This window comes from Amblyomma maculatum, chromosome 4 (genome assembly GCF_055883805.1).
Source record: "Amblyomma maculatum isolate TAMU_Amacu chromosome 4, ASM5588380v1, whole genome shotgun sequence".
In the NCBI taxonomy this organism is placed as follows: domain Eukaryota; kingdom Metazoa; phylum Arthropoda; class Arachnida; order Ixodida; family Ixodidae; genus Amblyomma; species Amblyomma maculatum.
Genome location: NC_139347.1, coordinates 177817457 through 177832432, shown reverse-complemented (window position 1 = coordinate 177832432; position 14976 = coordinate 177817457). Strand labels below are relative to the sequence as shown.

The following is a 14976-nucleotide window of genomic DNA, read 5'->3' as shown; positions in this document are numbered from 1 at the left end:
TTTTCGCCGGGAGGCCAGCCACAGAAGGGCGGCGTGGCAGCGTCCCAAGCCGGCGGGATGTACACGGACGACGGAGCGGAGTGCTGCGAGGCAAAGACGGAAGCGGCGCCTACAAGAAAGCCTTAGGAGTGTTAGCGTGAGTGCTGCCACGCGAGTAGCAATGCTTTTGTACCGTAATCAACGCTTTGTACTCGCCCTATCCGCGCCGCAGTGTGTTTTGTGTTGTCGCGGTGAAGCCCTGACCAATGTTCCGTTTTATTCCGCATAGTCCATTGTCGCGCACTTCGATGACATGTTTCCAGCGAAGTTTTGACCAATGCTGTTTCTTTTCTATTTTATGCTTTCCTGTTGATCCGGAATGAACCGGTGTTTTTAAGAAAGACTTGGTTTTTCACTCGTCGGGCGAACCATCGCTCGCGGACCCGTATTCTAGAAGGCGGAGCCTCCATTTGGCGCCCAACATGATTTCTGCTCGAGCTTTGTCTTGCCCCGCGAGTGTAGCAATTTGAGGTTCATGCCGTTTCGTGCGTAGCGATGTCGGACTTACCGGGTGCAAGCGCCCAGTTAACAGAGACAGTTCGGCCTCCCACACAAGCGGGTTCCGGGAATGAGCAATCAAAAGACAGGAAAAGCGAACCGTCGGACATTTGTAGCGGAATTCTCGGCCTCCTGTTCGAGCTACTTGAATCAAAGGCACATTTCAGAGAAATGGTAGGAAGCGAGGCAGTTTCGTTACCGCCCACTCCCTTGTATCGCGATAATCAGCTGCGGCTGAGTTTGGCCGTGCCAAGGTTTGAAGGATACGCCGACAAGAAATCTGTTTGCGATTTTCTTTATGAAATCGACGATTATCAGATGGCAATGGCAATTTCGGACAGCGCTCTGGTCACGCGTGTGCTTCCCGTAGCTTTGGTAGGTTCCGCAGCAACCTGGAGGCGTAGACAGCGGCCGTTCACAACAAAGCAGGATTTCATAGACCATTTTCGAGAAGAGTTTTTGCCGCCTGACTATGACATCTGTATGAAAGACGAGCTTTGCACCAGGACGCAAGGCGAAAACGAGGGTTTGCTGGAGTTTTTGCGCAGTTTTCAAGAGCTGCATGAGCGGGCAGATCCTGCAGTTCCGGAACCAGAGAAGGTGGCTAATGCTATACATCGGTGCCATCCAAGGTACCAGCCATATCTCCGGCGTCGCCAGTTCGCGGACTTCGGTGACATGGCTAGAGAAGCATCCCGCATCGAGGTATCTTTCCTGGCGGAGCTCCAGTACAAACCACCTCCCCCTGCAGAGACTTGCCTTGAGCCGTCCTGTGCGTGGCCTGGATCATCGGCAGCACGCAGCCTGGAGACGCCAGGCTGCCGTACGGGGGCTGGCGACTTGCACGGAGTCACAAGCCCTGATGCGTCTACTCAGGTGACGAGCCGATTTCATGGGGCGACAGGTCAGCCGGGGCCCCGTGACTTCTTGCCATACGCAGGCGCTGGTACCCCTTGTGTGGCAGCAGTTGGGACACCCCACGTCAGAGCGCGCAAATCCCGGAGATCTCCTACAGCGGCTGCCGGCTACCATTCACCTACGGGTGCAGCGTGGGTGTCACCATCGGGTGCAACCTGGACGTCACCTACGGGTGCAGCGTGGGTGTCACCATCGGGTGCAACGTGGACGTCACCTACGGGTGCAGCGTGGGTGTCACCACCGGGTGTAACGTGGACGTCACCTACTGGTGCAGCGTGGGTGTCACCACCGGGTGCAACGCGGACGTCTCCTACAAGTGCAGCGTGGGTGTCACCGCCGTGTGCAACGTGGGTGTCACCACCGGGTGCAACGGTGTCGCCATCAGGCACAACTTGTTCTCCGATTCGCAGATCCAGGACAACACAGGGGAGGGTGTTTTGGTCATCGCATCATCCAGCGGCCAGGCCGCACAGACGTGGCCAACCACCGGGAGAGCTGATCCAGTCGCTACTTTTCCTGCCTGAATCGAACCAGGTGCCACAGACCCAGGTGTCTTCGACACAGGTACCATTGCCACCACCTGCTATGCATGAGGCAGACCCCGAGAAGCCCTACAAACACTCGGTGAGTGCAGTCCCGTCAACTTCTTTTGAGGAAAGCCAACCAGACAAGACCCTGCTGGTCTTGGTCAAAATGGCCGGACTGGAGCTTCCAGCCCTTTTAGACACAGGGTCTACAGTGTCAGTCTTCGGCGATCAGGTGAAAAATTCCTGCGAGACAAAATGTGTCCGGTTGCGGAGTGTAAACACTAACCTTCGTATGGCGTCGACTCACATAGTACCCGTAACCTCAGCAGCCCGCCTAACAGTTGCTATAAATGGTCGAAAGATTAGACAGCGTTTCTTACACCTCCCCGGACTATCCTGGCCAGTCATACTAGGCCGTAACTTCATAGTGAAGGCAGGGATCGTGATAGATCTCAGTAAGGGAACCTACCGGTATGGCACCGGTACAGAAGCATTTCAGTTCAAGACTAAGGCCGCTGAGCCACAGTCACAGTTGCTTGCCACGAACGGCCATTCGGCCAATATCGCAGGCTGTGGTATTCTAACCGTTTAGAATTCCTTCACGGGGTCACCAGCGGAAAAAAAGCAGAATCGAGACAATGCTCAGGCCCTTTGCAGCAATGTTCACGGAGGCTCCGGGGAAGGCCAACGTACTAACCCACAGGATTGACACCGGCGATGCTCGTCCTATCAGATTCAATCCAAGGCCCTTGAGTGTCCACAAGCGAGCGCTGCTGGATGGGGCCCTCGACGAAATGGTGGCTACCGGCGCGGTCAGACCATCAAAAAGCCCCTGGGCGTTTCCTGTTGTTCTCGCGCCTAAGAAGGATGGAACAGCACGGTTGTGTGTCGATTATCGACGTCTGAATGCTGTGACAGTGCGAGACTCTTACCCTTTTCCGTCTGTTGACTCTGTCATGTACTCACTTGGGTCAGCAAAATTTTTTACAACTCTTGACTGCAGTAGGGGATTTCTGCAAATCCCGATTGACCACTGCGAGATTGAGAAAACGGCTTTCACTTGCCATCGGGGACTGTTCGAATTTGTGCGCTTGCCTTTCGGGTTGTGCAATTCACCTGCTACTTTTCAACGGGTAATGGATATTGTGCTCGGAGACGCTAAATTTAACTACGCTATGGCCTACATGGATGACGTAGTAGTGTTCTCAGAAAGCTTAGAAGAGCACCTTCGTCATCTAACGAATGTCCTTCAACGAATGCAGAAGGCGGGCATCACCATTAACCCCGGCAAGGTTCAGTTGGTGACAAGCACAATCAATCTTCTTGGGTTCATTGTTGAACAGGGCAGAGTTCGCCCGGATGAAGAGAAGCTTCAAGCCATTCTGCAGCTCCCCCCACCAAACAACATAAAGAGCCTCCAGCGTTTCTTGGGCATGGTGGGATTCTACCGCTACTTCATCCCGAACTGCGCTGGCCTGGCGTGATCCCTCCATCAGCTCCTCCGGAAGGGTGCCCGCTGGTCATGGACAGAAGCCGAGCAGGGATCATTCGGTTCACTGTCTGCAGCCATCGCGGATATTGCACGCCTGCGGCTTCCAGACCTTAACCGGCCATTTACGGTACAAACGGATGCAAGTGAGTACGGAATTGGGGCGGTATTGCTTCAAGAACATCAAGGAAAGCTTTGCCCATTGGCGTTTGCTGGTCATACACTGACGGCACCCGAAAGGAACTATACTGTGACAGAGAAAGAGTGTCACGCGATTGTGTTTGCCCTCAAGAAATTTGACATGTATTTGGATGGTGCAGAATTCACTATTCAGACCGACCACCAGGCCCTATCGTGGCTTTCGAGGTTGCAAAATCCAGCTGGCCGTCTGGCCCGCTGGTCACTCGCTCTCCAAAAGTATAATTACAGGGTAGAATACAGAAGAGGCACTTTCAACAAAGTGGCCGATGCCCTGTCACGAGCTCCACTTCCGGGCGAGGGAGAGCGAGCACCCGCGGTCCATGCTGTGACAGCTCCTGCCGACACCTGGGGCACACTGGTGTCCCGTCAACAGCTCCTTGACGCTCAGCTTTCAGACGACCAGTGCAACCAGATACGCCAAAGCCTGAACAGCGCCAGCCCTGCAGGGAGCCGGGCGCTTAACGGAAGCTATGACTGCTACGTGGAAGCAGAAGATGGTTTGATCCTGCGGTATATACCTGCTGCGGACACCGACAGTGGTGAGTCCGCATTTCGTGTGGTCGTTCCTAAGGGCCTACGTAAGCATTTTCTAGAGTACTTCCACGATACACGCCTCGCAGATCACAGCGATGGCAAGAAAACATATGACAAATTGTGTCGCGTTGCAACATGGCCCCGCATGAGAAGGGCTGTCCTGACATTCGTCCGCACTTGTCATACCTGCCAGACCGCCAAACCAAGGGGAGGAAAACCACCGGGCCTCATGCAACCTGTAGAGAACCGATACCCATGGGAAATTGTAGCTTGCGACATAATGGGTCCCTATCCCAGATCAGTGAAAGGGAATCGCTACTTGTTAGTAATTACTAATCATTTCTCGAAATTGGTAGAATTGTATCCCCTGAGTAGGCTAGACTCGAAAATAATTTGGGATAAGCTACTAGAAACATTCACTCGCTTTGGTTTCCCAGCTCAGCTTATCACTGATAATGCCACGTATTTCACCGGTAGGATATTCACTGCCACTTGCAAAGTTCTTGGCGTGCAGCACAAAAAGACTACGCCCTACCATCCTCAAGCAAACATTACAGAGCGAGTGAATCGAAATTTCAAGACTATGATGGTGGCATTCACGGAGCGGCACAAGGACTGGGACGCTCGTATCCAGGAGATGGCCTTCGCCACAAGAACCACGGTAAACCGGTCAACAGGTTTTACGCCAGCGGCCATTCTCCTTGGTCGTGAGCTCAGGTTCCCTATTGAGCATGCTCTGAATGGCTCTGATTTACCAGGTCTTAGCCATTCTAAATTTGCTCATGATCTTTCCAGCCGCTTGGCCGAGACTCTGAAGGAGGCAAGGGGAAACCTGGACCTTGCCCGCCTGGAACACTGTAACCAGTACAACAAGGGAAGGCGACCTTTGGAATTCACAGTCGGCGACAAAGTCCTTCGCCGCACGCACCCACTAAGTGATGCAGCAAAAGGGTTTGCTGCTTCTCTCGCTCCACGATGGACTGGCCCTTACACGATAACAAAGCGCGCGTCTCGGCTTTCTTACTTTATTCGCTATGTGCAGGGTGGTCGAGAAGCCGGACCAGTCAACGTGGCCGATCTCCGAGCTTACCACGGCCGTCCACTAGCCACATAGAACCGCTTGACCTACCAGGCACTACGGCTACCCACGCTCGGCGGATACCTGTAAGCATGCGCCCTGCCAGCAGCAGTACCAGTTCCGTCCTTATCCCGCGTTATTGTTGTTTTACACGTCGGGAGGTGTTCCGTCTTGAGAGGGGGGGAGTGTGGGGCCCCACAGCCCCTTTTAGCGTTTCGAACAACGCGCGCTTTTTTCTGTGTTGGTGTCCGCCCGGGCAGCGCGAGTACGCATGAGCGAGCTGCCCGGAGCGGGGGCGGCATGTTATCGGCGCGAGACAGAGGGTAGATAAGCGCGTTGGAAGCAGGGCTCGAGGCTTTTTTCGTCGGGCGGCCGGCCAGAGAAGGGCGGCGTGGCAGCGTCCCAAGCCGGCGGGATGTACACGGACGACAGAGCGGAGTCCTGCGAGGCGAAGACGGAAGCGGCGCCTTCAAGGAAGCCTTAGGAGTGTTAGCGTGAGTGCTGCCACGCGAGTAGCAATGTTTTTGTACCGTGATCAACGTTTTGACCCTATTACTCGCCCTATCCGCGCCGCAGTGTGTTTTGTGTTGTCGCGGTGAAGCCCTGACCCATGTTCCGTTTTATTCTGCATTGTCCATTGTCGCGAACTTCGACGGCATGTTTCCAGCGCAGTTTTGACCAATGCTGTTTCTTTTCTATTTTATACTTTTCTGTTGATCCGGAATAAACCGGTGTTTTTAAGAAAGACTTGGTTTTTACTTGTCGGGCGAGACCATCGTTCGCGGACCCGTATTCTAGAAGGCGGAGCCTTCAATATATATATATATATATATATATATATATATATATATATATATATATATATATATATATAATAGAGAGAGAGAGAGAGAATTAAAAAGAAAACCAGACAGATTTCGCAGCGGGAGCGGGTACAGCATGACAGCTCCCTGACTTCGTCTTCGACTCGAACGGCAGACGCAGTGTGTGTGTGGCAGTCTGATGCATACTCGAGGCCTGAACCTTTCGCAGCGGTCTCTGCTTCGACGTCCTGTGTGCTCTCTACTTGGCCATTGCGCTGTGAGAGTGCATACGTGTTTTACTTGCTGTGGACGCTTCCTGCTGCCTACTATCTTGGTGGAGGTGCCGACTTTGCCACTCTCCGTGTCCCAGAATATTGCATTACGGTGCTTCACAGATGTGCTACACCAGAACTGCCACCATGACGCGACTGGCGCAACCTCACTGCCCCTACATTTATGATCAGGGCTCATCCCCATGACCCCGACACCATTTTCGTCGCCTCAGGTGAAAACGTCGACAAATGGATATCCATGTACTGTGTCAGCAGTATTAAAGGGGGACTTAGCGTGCTGCTGAAAAACGCCATTTGCTATTAGCCCTGCGCAGCGATCCTATGGCACCACACCGAGGAGGAAGAATAATTCAGTTGGGATATCTTCAAAGAAAAGCTTCGCGCTCTCTTTGAACAAACAGTTGTTCTGATGCTCGCGGTCAAAATGCCTTCAGTCGCGTGCGCCGTCCTGACCTGAAATGCACGTGACCTACATTTAAGACGGGCTAGCCTTATGCCACCAAGTTGATACCGCCATTTCGGGGTAAGAAAAGACGAGCAACATCTTGAATACCGTGGACGCCCTTATCAAGGGTAGTCTCTTCTAGGAATTAAAGAGCTGGCGCATACTACAGTGCTTTGACAATTCTGCCATGCGGCGGCAAGATTTCCATTTGTTATACGGCAGCTACCATTGAGTACACGTCTGGCTTGGCCTTTTTCGTCGCCGACACCATCACCAAACTCAATTATATAAATGCTCACAAAGTAATGCAAATATATGTGTCCTTAAACTTTATATATAGAAACAGAACTCGTATGAGGTCTTTTTGTCTTAATAGCGAGATTGTGTGCCTGACGATAGACACAGTTTCTTTTTCAGAGCCCTAGACGTCTTTAAAAGTGACGCGGAAAACAATTCTATTCATTTTTCCACCATGTGGAAGTTTTCAAGCATAAACGCTACTTTTCACTAAGGTTTATTACTATAAAATGCTTGTATTGACTAAAACGCTCACATATTTGCTCTAGAGTTTGACACGCAGGTAGCATACAATCGTCTATCGCCTTCAATACCAGAATTAGAAGATTTACGTGACTGATTTGATCGGAAATAATTCAAAATCCGCAGCGTCTGCACCGTTGGCGACCCTAAAGAAGCCGCTTTTGAGTGATACTGACGGCGATATTGACAATTGCAATATGATAAGCCAAAATTATAGAAATTATATCCATTTATAAGCATTAAAGCTACGAATGTCTCGAAATTGTGTGATGGGACGAAATTGGTTTGTTTAATGGCGTTTATCGTCGCAAAGTAAATCAAGGTACGAGAGCCGCCGTATTGTAGAACTCCGCTAATATCGACCGCCTAGGGTTCTTTAGCGTGCACTGACACCACACAACACACAAGCGTCTTGCTTTTCGCCTGGAATGAAAATCAGGTTTCTATCAAATTTATATTCTTTGTATTATTCACCACGAGAGAAATTGTTTTCTAGAGCTAAAATATAAGCAAGATCTGCATGCATTGTAATTTATAATTTAAGGTGTGTTGGCGCAAGTGTGTTCAAATAATTTATAACTGAATGGGAGAAACGTCTCACGGTACTTGGTGAAAATTGTTCTGTCTTTAATTTTATGTGCAGTCTGGCTGTTAAAAATTCAATGGGATGTTTTTTCAATCCACTCTGTATTTTCTCACATTTTGGATCCGCGGTATTGTGAACTAGATAAACTCTTACCTCCAAGTACCGGGTAACTACGGTATTCTTGAGAAGGTAACCTTGAGGTGAGGTTTAGCAGCGACGTCCTGCAGCGTATTGATTCTCTCGAGCTCGTTTTTCACCAGGAGGCAGGCGCGCATGTGTCCCGTGAAGGCCTTCATGAGAACCACGATGGCTAACCACCAGGAGCCGCTTACCACTCGAAGCACTGTCCTCTTTGGCGTTACCACAGACGCTGCAAAAGCGATTTGTGATATGAAGTGTGACGTCCGCTAGTTTCAATATATTTTACGCCTCGTTCCCTAATAAATATGCAATGGAGAAAGACAATTAGAGCGATAATTCAAACCCTCGTAGTGCTACATGCTGCAAACATGTTAGCCCGATGTGGGTTTTCTATGAAGTCAGTGTTTTTGATCCTGACACTTTCACCTGTGCCTTGGAGCACTTGGAACTGAAGACATACATCCGGGAGTGATCACACTACCTCACATAGCCGATTCAGCCTGCGTAAATGGTGAAGGCATGAAATGGCTGCTCCCGCTGTGATGAGTGTGGACCTGCTTAGCAACGCACTGTGCGTGAGTAATGGTTTTACAGGTTCCATTCAATTTCTGAACCTTCGCTTCAGCACAAATTAATGTAAGATTGTGTTTAAACAAATGTTTGAGAAAAACCTATCACAAACCAAATTGTTTATTAGAATCCGACGTTTCGGGACCAACTCGGTTCCTTCGGTGATAAGAATTTCTCAAAGTTTTGTTTCAAGCACCCAACCAGGCGGAGTTCTGCCGAAGATGTTCTCGTTCAAGATTGTGTTGACTATCTTCATTGCAGAATATCTTTGACTGTGACTACTTGTCCTAGCTAACGTCCTATTGTCTTTCACGCCACGACCTCACCTCTAGTGTACAGCAGAAGAACGAATACAGAGCCCATTGAAAAGCCAACGCAGGTGGTGCCTAGGTCCTCCCTGTTGTTTGTCGCAAAGGAATATAATATTCAAATTTTGATACAAGAGTAACCTATGCTTCTAATACTCGTATTATTCACCTTTGAACAGACAAAATAAAGGCTGTTATCTGGGAAATCTCTGATGTGAAGAAAATTTGCTCGAATAATCGTCTTATTCCTGGCATTTAACTTTGACCGGAGGCCCTTACGTCTGTAAAAAAGATTACTAGACGTTCCATCTCGCAGTATAGGTTCAAGGCTTCCATAAGAATATTTCAAAGGCAGGAAAGCAACAATAAGAGTGTGTTTGAAAGCGGGTAATTTACCACAGAATATGCGTCGTCAATTCGTTCGGCATCAAGTAATCAAGTAGGGCCTATTGTGAGATTGCAGCTATAGAAAATTATGTCACCAGGGGTCTCAACGGACACCAGCACGTGTTGCAGGGGCAGTCAAGGGGGATTGAACGTGAAAGGTTCGTATACCCGAAAGCCAATGTCTGTGTGGAGTGCGCACGACTCCTTTGAATTCATTGAATGAAAATCTTTAGTTTGTGGGGCATAACGTCCCAAAGAGACTAAGAGTATGAAAGACGGCTTAGAGGCTGCCTCCGGAAATTTCAACCACCTGTGCTTCTTTAACGTGCTCTGACACCACTCGGCACATAGGCGTCTTGCTTTGCACTGTAATGAAAAAGCAGCCGCTGAGGGCGGCATTCGATCTCGCACTTGTGGGCACATCAGGCGGGCTTCCTGAGCACTGCACCCCCACGGCGGGATACACTGGGGAGCCTATAAAACCGGCAGAGGATCGGCGAACTGATCTAGATAGTGCATCTGCGTCTTTGGATCTATCATGATGGCTGTACAATAGTTTTCAGACCAGGGCCGGCTTGCACGATAAAGTCCGAGCTAAGTCCAGACTTAAATGGTGTCTTTAGAAAGACCAAGCTTATTTAAGACGGCTGGTGTTCCGAACGTCGAACGCTTCGGGTTCATGTTCACCAGAGTGGCTTCTCAGAACGGCCTCAGCAACCACTTGGGGCATTTTTCCTCGTAACACAATCTTAAGCCGCAAAAAGCAATGGCACGGATTTTACACAACGCAAAATTGACGGAATGTGTACATCTTACAGCAGAGACAGTGCCAGCGCATCCCTGTATTTTCCTAATTTCTCTACTTAGACACCTGGCGTCCTTGTGTCTTAACCAAGACAGCACTAGAGTCGTAATCATACAAGCGACTTATTCAAGTCAGGACTGAAGCCCAGTCTTGACTCCAGTCTTAAGCGGCCATGCTAGTGGCCTATTCTTTAGACTGCAGTTAAGTCTGGACTTAGCTAAGACAGTCTTAAGATTGTTTTGTGCAAGCGGGCCCAGATGAATAAAGCTCAAGCCCCGGTGTCAGGATGCTATTGTTGGCTTTTTAAATTCTTTTTAAGCTCTTTGCAAAGTAGATTTCTTCAAAGGCACCCACCTTCGAAAAACATGTTTTCGAAGAGCATCCAGAAGTGTTGGTTCCAGCATTTAGCGGCTACAGCCGTTTCTCCACGCATCCGGCTGGATGCCACATCGAGAATAGCCAAGACGGCGCTCAGTAGAGCCAGGAACAACAGAAGCAATGCCCATACCTGCGAAATAGCAGCGCAGGAAACAGGAGAGAGTTTAGAAAAGGCGACCGTCTTTTTTCTCAAGAAAGAAGGCAGGTTCCACGAAGATTTAATGAAACTCTACTAAGCCTCACCAAAACAAGAAACTCCGCCGTTAGGCTTAGTGGACCTTCTTTGTAAGGCTAAAAAGATCAAATATTCCCTGCTTCTGAAGCGCTTTTAGGCAACTACAGCGAGATCTTTACTATCACAATTGCAAATACTCCAGATTTAGAGAACTGCAGAGGGCCGTGAAGTGCTTGAGGACCTGAGTATCCACGATTTCTGCGTATAGGTGTCACCTGCCTTCCACGTTCTGCCGTTTCAATACTAGATCCGCAGCGGAAGCCAAGATTCCGGGCACTTGGGATATCTTAGACAACATATCCGTTAATGGACTACTCAAATTCTTAAACGCACAAGGGCTCACTCAATGCTGTGAAATTTTACTGGGCGCCCTGTGTGTCCTAGTATTATAGGTTAACGAAACGGTTCAAACTAATTTCACATTCCTGTACTTCTTTTCTTTTCATTCTTTTATTCGAGATTCCACTCGTGTGGTAACACACTGGTCGCCATCTAGTTATCTCTTCACTTCTCCGCACACCCTATTTGCATTTGTTATATTTGTCCCTCTCCTTCTCCTTTTCTCAGTCGGTAAAGTGCCCTCATAGTTAAAGTGAATTCATAGCCTCATGGTGCAGTCTTCGCCGGCCTGCTTCAGTGATATATAGACTTCGATTACAGAAGTTAGGCAAGCTTCTGAGGCCCGCATTAAAAAAAAAACATCAGATCTCCGCTGGTGAAAATTTCACCTTTGTGAAAAATAGGCTGAGTTTCCTAACGGGTTCCTGGTTGGTCGTCGTATTTGTTTACGGTAAAGGGTATGCATTTCAAAGGGTTATACTTGGAGTTTTACATCATTTCAATGTTTCCAACATAAGTGCCAAAAAAAAAACATGTGTGCTTTCGCTTTCGTTTTTGTGGACATTTTTAAAGGAGTAAGATTGCCGCAATATTTCTGAGAATCAAGGAGTCAAGTTTCAAACAAATAATTTAGCATTAACCTACAAAATGCCTTCATCTTGGTAACTGATGTGCTTTGCTGAACCAATCTGGGTGTCCAAGCCTCGATCACTTATGCTGACACTGTTGGAATAGTCAGAAAACTTGAGTCAGGGTGCTGTATTGAGTCGCACAGTAGTTAATTGAGTTTTCAAGAATTGTTATGAATGAGTTCAAAATAAGTATATAACGAAAGAGTCCGTGACCTTTTGTAGGCCGCTGCAAACCTTGCACAATTGCTTACTTGTATATCAAATGTCAGCAAGTAGCCAGTAACATTGGTGTCCTGAATGTGGGTTCTGCCTGCCAGGATATTGATCGCCGCATTGAAAATCGGCGGCGTAGGGTCTGCCAGAGCGTCCTCATCAACACCTCTCGGGACACTTGGAAACGTCATATCGACGACCTGGAACGGAAGGCAGTTGCGGCGATTCCGTACGTTATACTCTTATATCTGCACAGAGTCAGTTATACAAACAGAATTCGAAGTCAACAAACCACTCGATTAGTTTAGCAGGATTTTATATGGGAAGCGCGGGTGCACGTTGTTGCTCTGGCGTGAAAAAGTAATGATTTATTAAACGTTAGCAAATAATCAGAAGGCACGACAAGACGGCAGAATGCTAAGTTATTGAGCGGCGTTGTGGCAACAAAAGACAACTATTTTAAAACGAGCCCTGCTTTCACGGCCGTCTGTGATAATGCTGAAGCAAAATGTACGAAAATGAATGGTCCTGTATACTCAGCTCTTGAGGCCACAGTTCGTGGAAAGACATGCAAGCTATGTTCTGCATTAATTCACATTGATGACCTGAACAATTGTTATGGTAATCCATGATTCGGAGCTACCAACCTATATCTTTATTCTGTTCCGTTTGCTTCAGCTTACCGTTCAGTCAAGTGTGCGCCACTAGAGAAGTTGAATTGGGTGATATGTTTTCTTAGGGGGCATTAGGTAAACAACCAGTGTCGCCAACTGTCCTAGGCAACGCTGAGAAGGAAATGGGATGAATATTTATCGCACATATTCACCTTGAGTAGAATAGATAATTGGTCAGCCAGCTGTCCAAGATAGATAGGCTAAGGCTGTGCTGAGGAATTAAAATTTTAAAATAAAGCAGTGGCTATATTGCGCCCGTTAGGAGCAACAGAGTGCACTCTATGCCGGGCGCATTATAGAGTGCACCCTGTTGCTCCTAACGGGCGCCTTATAGCCACTGCTATATTTTAAAAAATTATTTCCTCAGCACAGGGTGCACTCTACGAGCCCCGCCGGGGTGGCGCAGTGATTACGGCGCTCGACTACCGTTCCCAAAGACGCGGGATCGAATCCCGGCCTCGGCGGCCGCTTTCCGATGGAGGCGAAAAGCAAGGTGCCCGTGTGCTGTGCGATGTCAGTGCACGTTAAAGAACCCCAGGTGGTGGAAATTTCCGGAGTCCTCCACTACGGCGTCTCTCATAGTCTGAGTCGCATTGGGACGTTAAACCCCACAAACCAACCAACCAAGCACTCTATGAGATAAAGAGTTCAAGGCAATAGTCAGTAGATAAGAGTTCAAGGTAAGGGCCGAGGTCGTTGCTATTGTAATCGCCTCAGAGTACCTTTGAGATGATGAACGATGTCAAGAACGCGAAGCTGGGGTTAGGAACAATTTATCACGAGTACGCACGTAGGATACGCTGAAAATCTGTTTTCATAGTCACGTTGCTCCTCTATATCGTTTTCTGAACGTTCTAGATGCTCATTTTGAATTGCTTCATGTCGGACATCCTCTGCCACGAAATCCAATCAACTTCACCATTTTCTCCCACCTAATTTAGAGCTTTTCGTCCATCTGTGCTTAACTTTATGGATGCAAATGGAATGCCGCAGTAGTTAGTTAACTAAGCGTCGCATCAGACTAATACCAAAAGTGGGCGCTGTACAACAGTGTGGTGGGACGCAAGGCTGCTAGAAACACCTACGTCAGCATGTGCACTGAGGTTTGTTTATTTAGGCTAAAACCACACGAGGCACGAAATCTGAAGATCGACTTTGGTCGCATAATGCGAGCCCTGATAGTGGTCCCAGTCACGTGATACTCTCACCCGAGAAATTAATTAATGAAAAGGTGCTATATATGTAATGAACTGCAAAGTGTTGAAAATAATAAAGTGAAAAGTAAAAGTATGAGACTAAAAATTTAAACATGAAGCAATAAATAATATTAAATACCAAAAAAAAAAGAAAAACGAACGGTGTAGACGTCAGAACCGGAGCAAAACACAGAACGATCTCATATTAAGGGGCTGAACGCGCAATTCGCAATGGTTCTCATTTCCGCATTATTGTTTTGAAACAGACATCATCATTGTCATTTGCCAAATCTAGTAGTTGCCGTAATCGGGTAATTTGTTGCCTTTGCTTTAGCCTTGAGGTATTGTCATGTTATAAAATTGTGTCAACAGGTATGAAGTAATATTTCGGCTTTCAGAGAAATACCAAGGCCAGTCGCGCCATTCATATTGCCATTCGGGCATCAGAAATTAGGAACACGGATGACAAAAAACTGACTCACATTATTGGCGATGTCGGCCATCAGTCCCGCACTCCACGTGCCGTTCGGCGCCACGTTTCCGAAAGTAAGAACTGATGGCAGATGGTAGTTGTAGCTGTGAGAGGACGCGAAAATCAGAACACCTTGTTTCCCACCGACGCCGAAGCGCAAGCTGAACAGTCAGCAATATTTACCGGCTTCAATATTCAAAGACAGATTATTGCGTTTTTTTTTTAAATTTTTTCCTTTAATTATACCAACTCCTGGTTAAAAAGAGTTAAAAGAAATACGTGAGCTCAACTATCGTCTTACACTGACCTTCATAACTGCATGAAAGCGAAAAATACGACTTCTCAAGCTGAGAATTAAGTTGCTACTATATATATATAGCGAAGATCATTAACGCTTCATTTAACTTCATTTATTCTTCGTCGGCGGTTCGACCGGGGTAAAAAGACCGGACCGCAGCCAAGAATGTATTTTCGCAAATATATATATATATATATATATATATATATATATATATATATATATATAGAGAGAGAGAGAGAGAGAGAGAGAGAGAGCGAAGTGTACGCTTCATTTAAAGAAACATTGTATTGGCCTCGACGTTTCGACCAGAAGCTGGCCTTCATCAGGAGTGCGAATGAAGGCCAGCGTCTGGCCCAAATGCCGAGTCCAATAAA

The 14976-nt window shown here is 47.9% G+C and overlaps 2 protein-coding genes and 1 pseudogene across 2 annotated transcripts; 2 read left to right on the top strand and 1 right to left on the bottom strand.

Annotated features, from left to right (window-relative positions):
• Nucleotides 1-3283, top strand: LOC146193557 (uncharacterized). The gene is made up of 3 exons (XM_084602801.1): nucleotides 1-136; nucleotides 1289-1413; nucleotides 1478-3283. The coding sequence occupies exons 2-3, from the start codon at nucleotides 1400-1402 to the stop codon at nucleotides 1977-1979; spliced, it is 516 nt and encodes a 171-aa protein (XP_084458927.1). The 5' UTR covers nucleotides 1-136; nucleotides 1289-1399; the 3' UTR covers nucleotides 1980-3283.
• A 247-nt stretch (nucleotides 3284-3530) lies between these two features.
• Nucleotides 3531-6103, top strand: LOC146193556 (uncharacterized). Its single transcript, XM_084602800.1, has 2 exons — nucleotides 3531-4211; nucleotides 4721-6103. The coding sequence occupies exons 1-2, from the start codon at nucleotides 3773-3775 to the stop codon at nucleotides 4915-4917; spliced, it is 636 nt and encodes a 211-aa protein (XP_084458926.1). The 5' UTR covers nucleotides 3531-3772; the 3' UTR covers nucleotides 4918-6103.
• Nucleotides 6104-6554: 451 nt separating this feature from the next.
• Nucleotides 6555-14357, bottom strand: LOC146193555 (ionotropic receptor coreceptor Ir8a-like; annotated as a pseudogene).
• Between the last annotated feature and the right edge of the window lie 619 nt (nucleotides 14358-14976).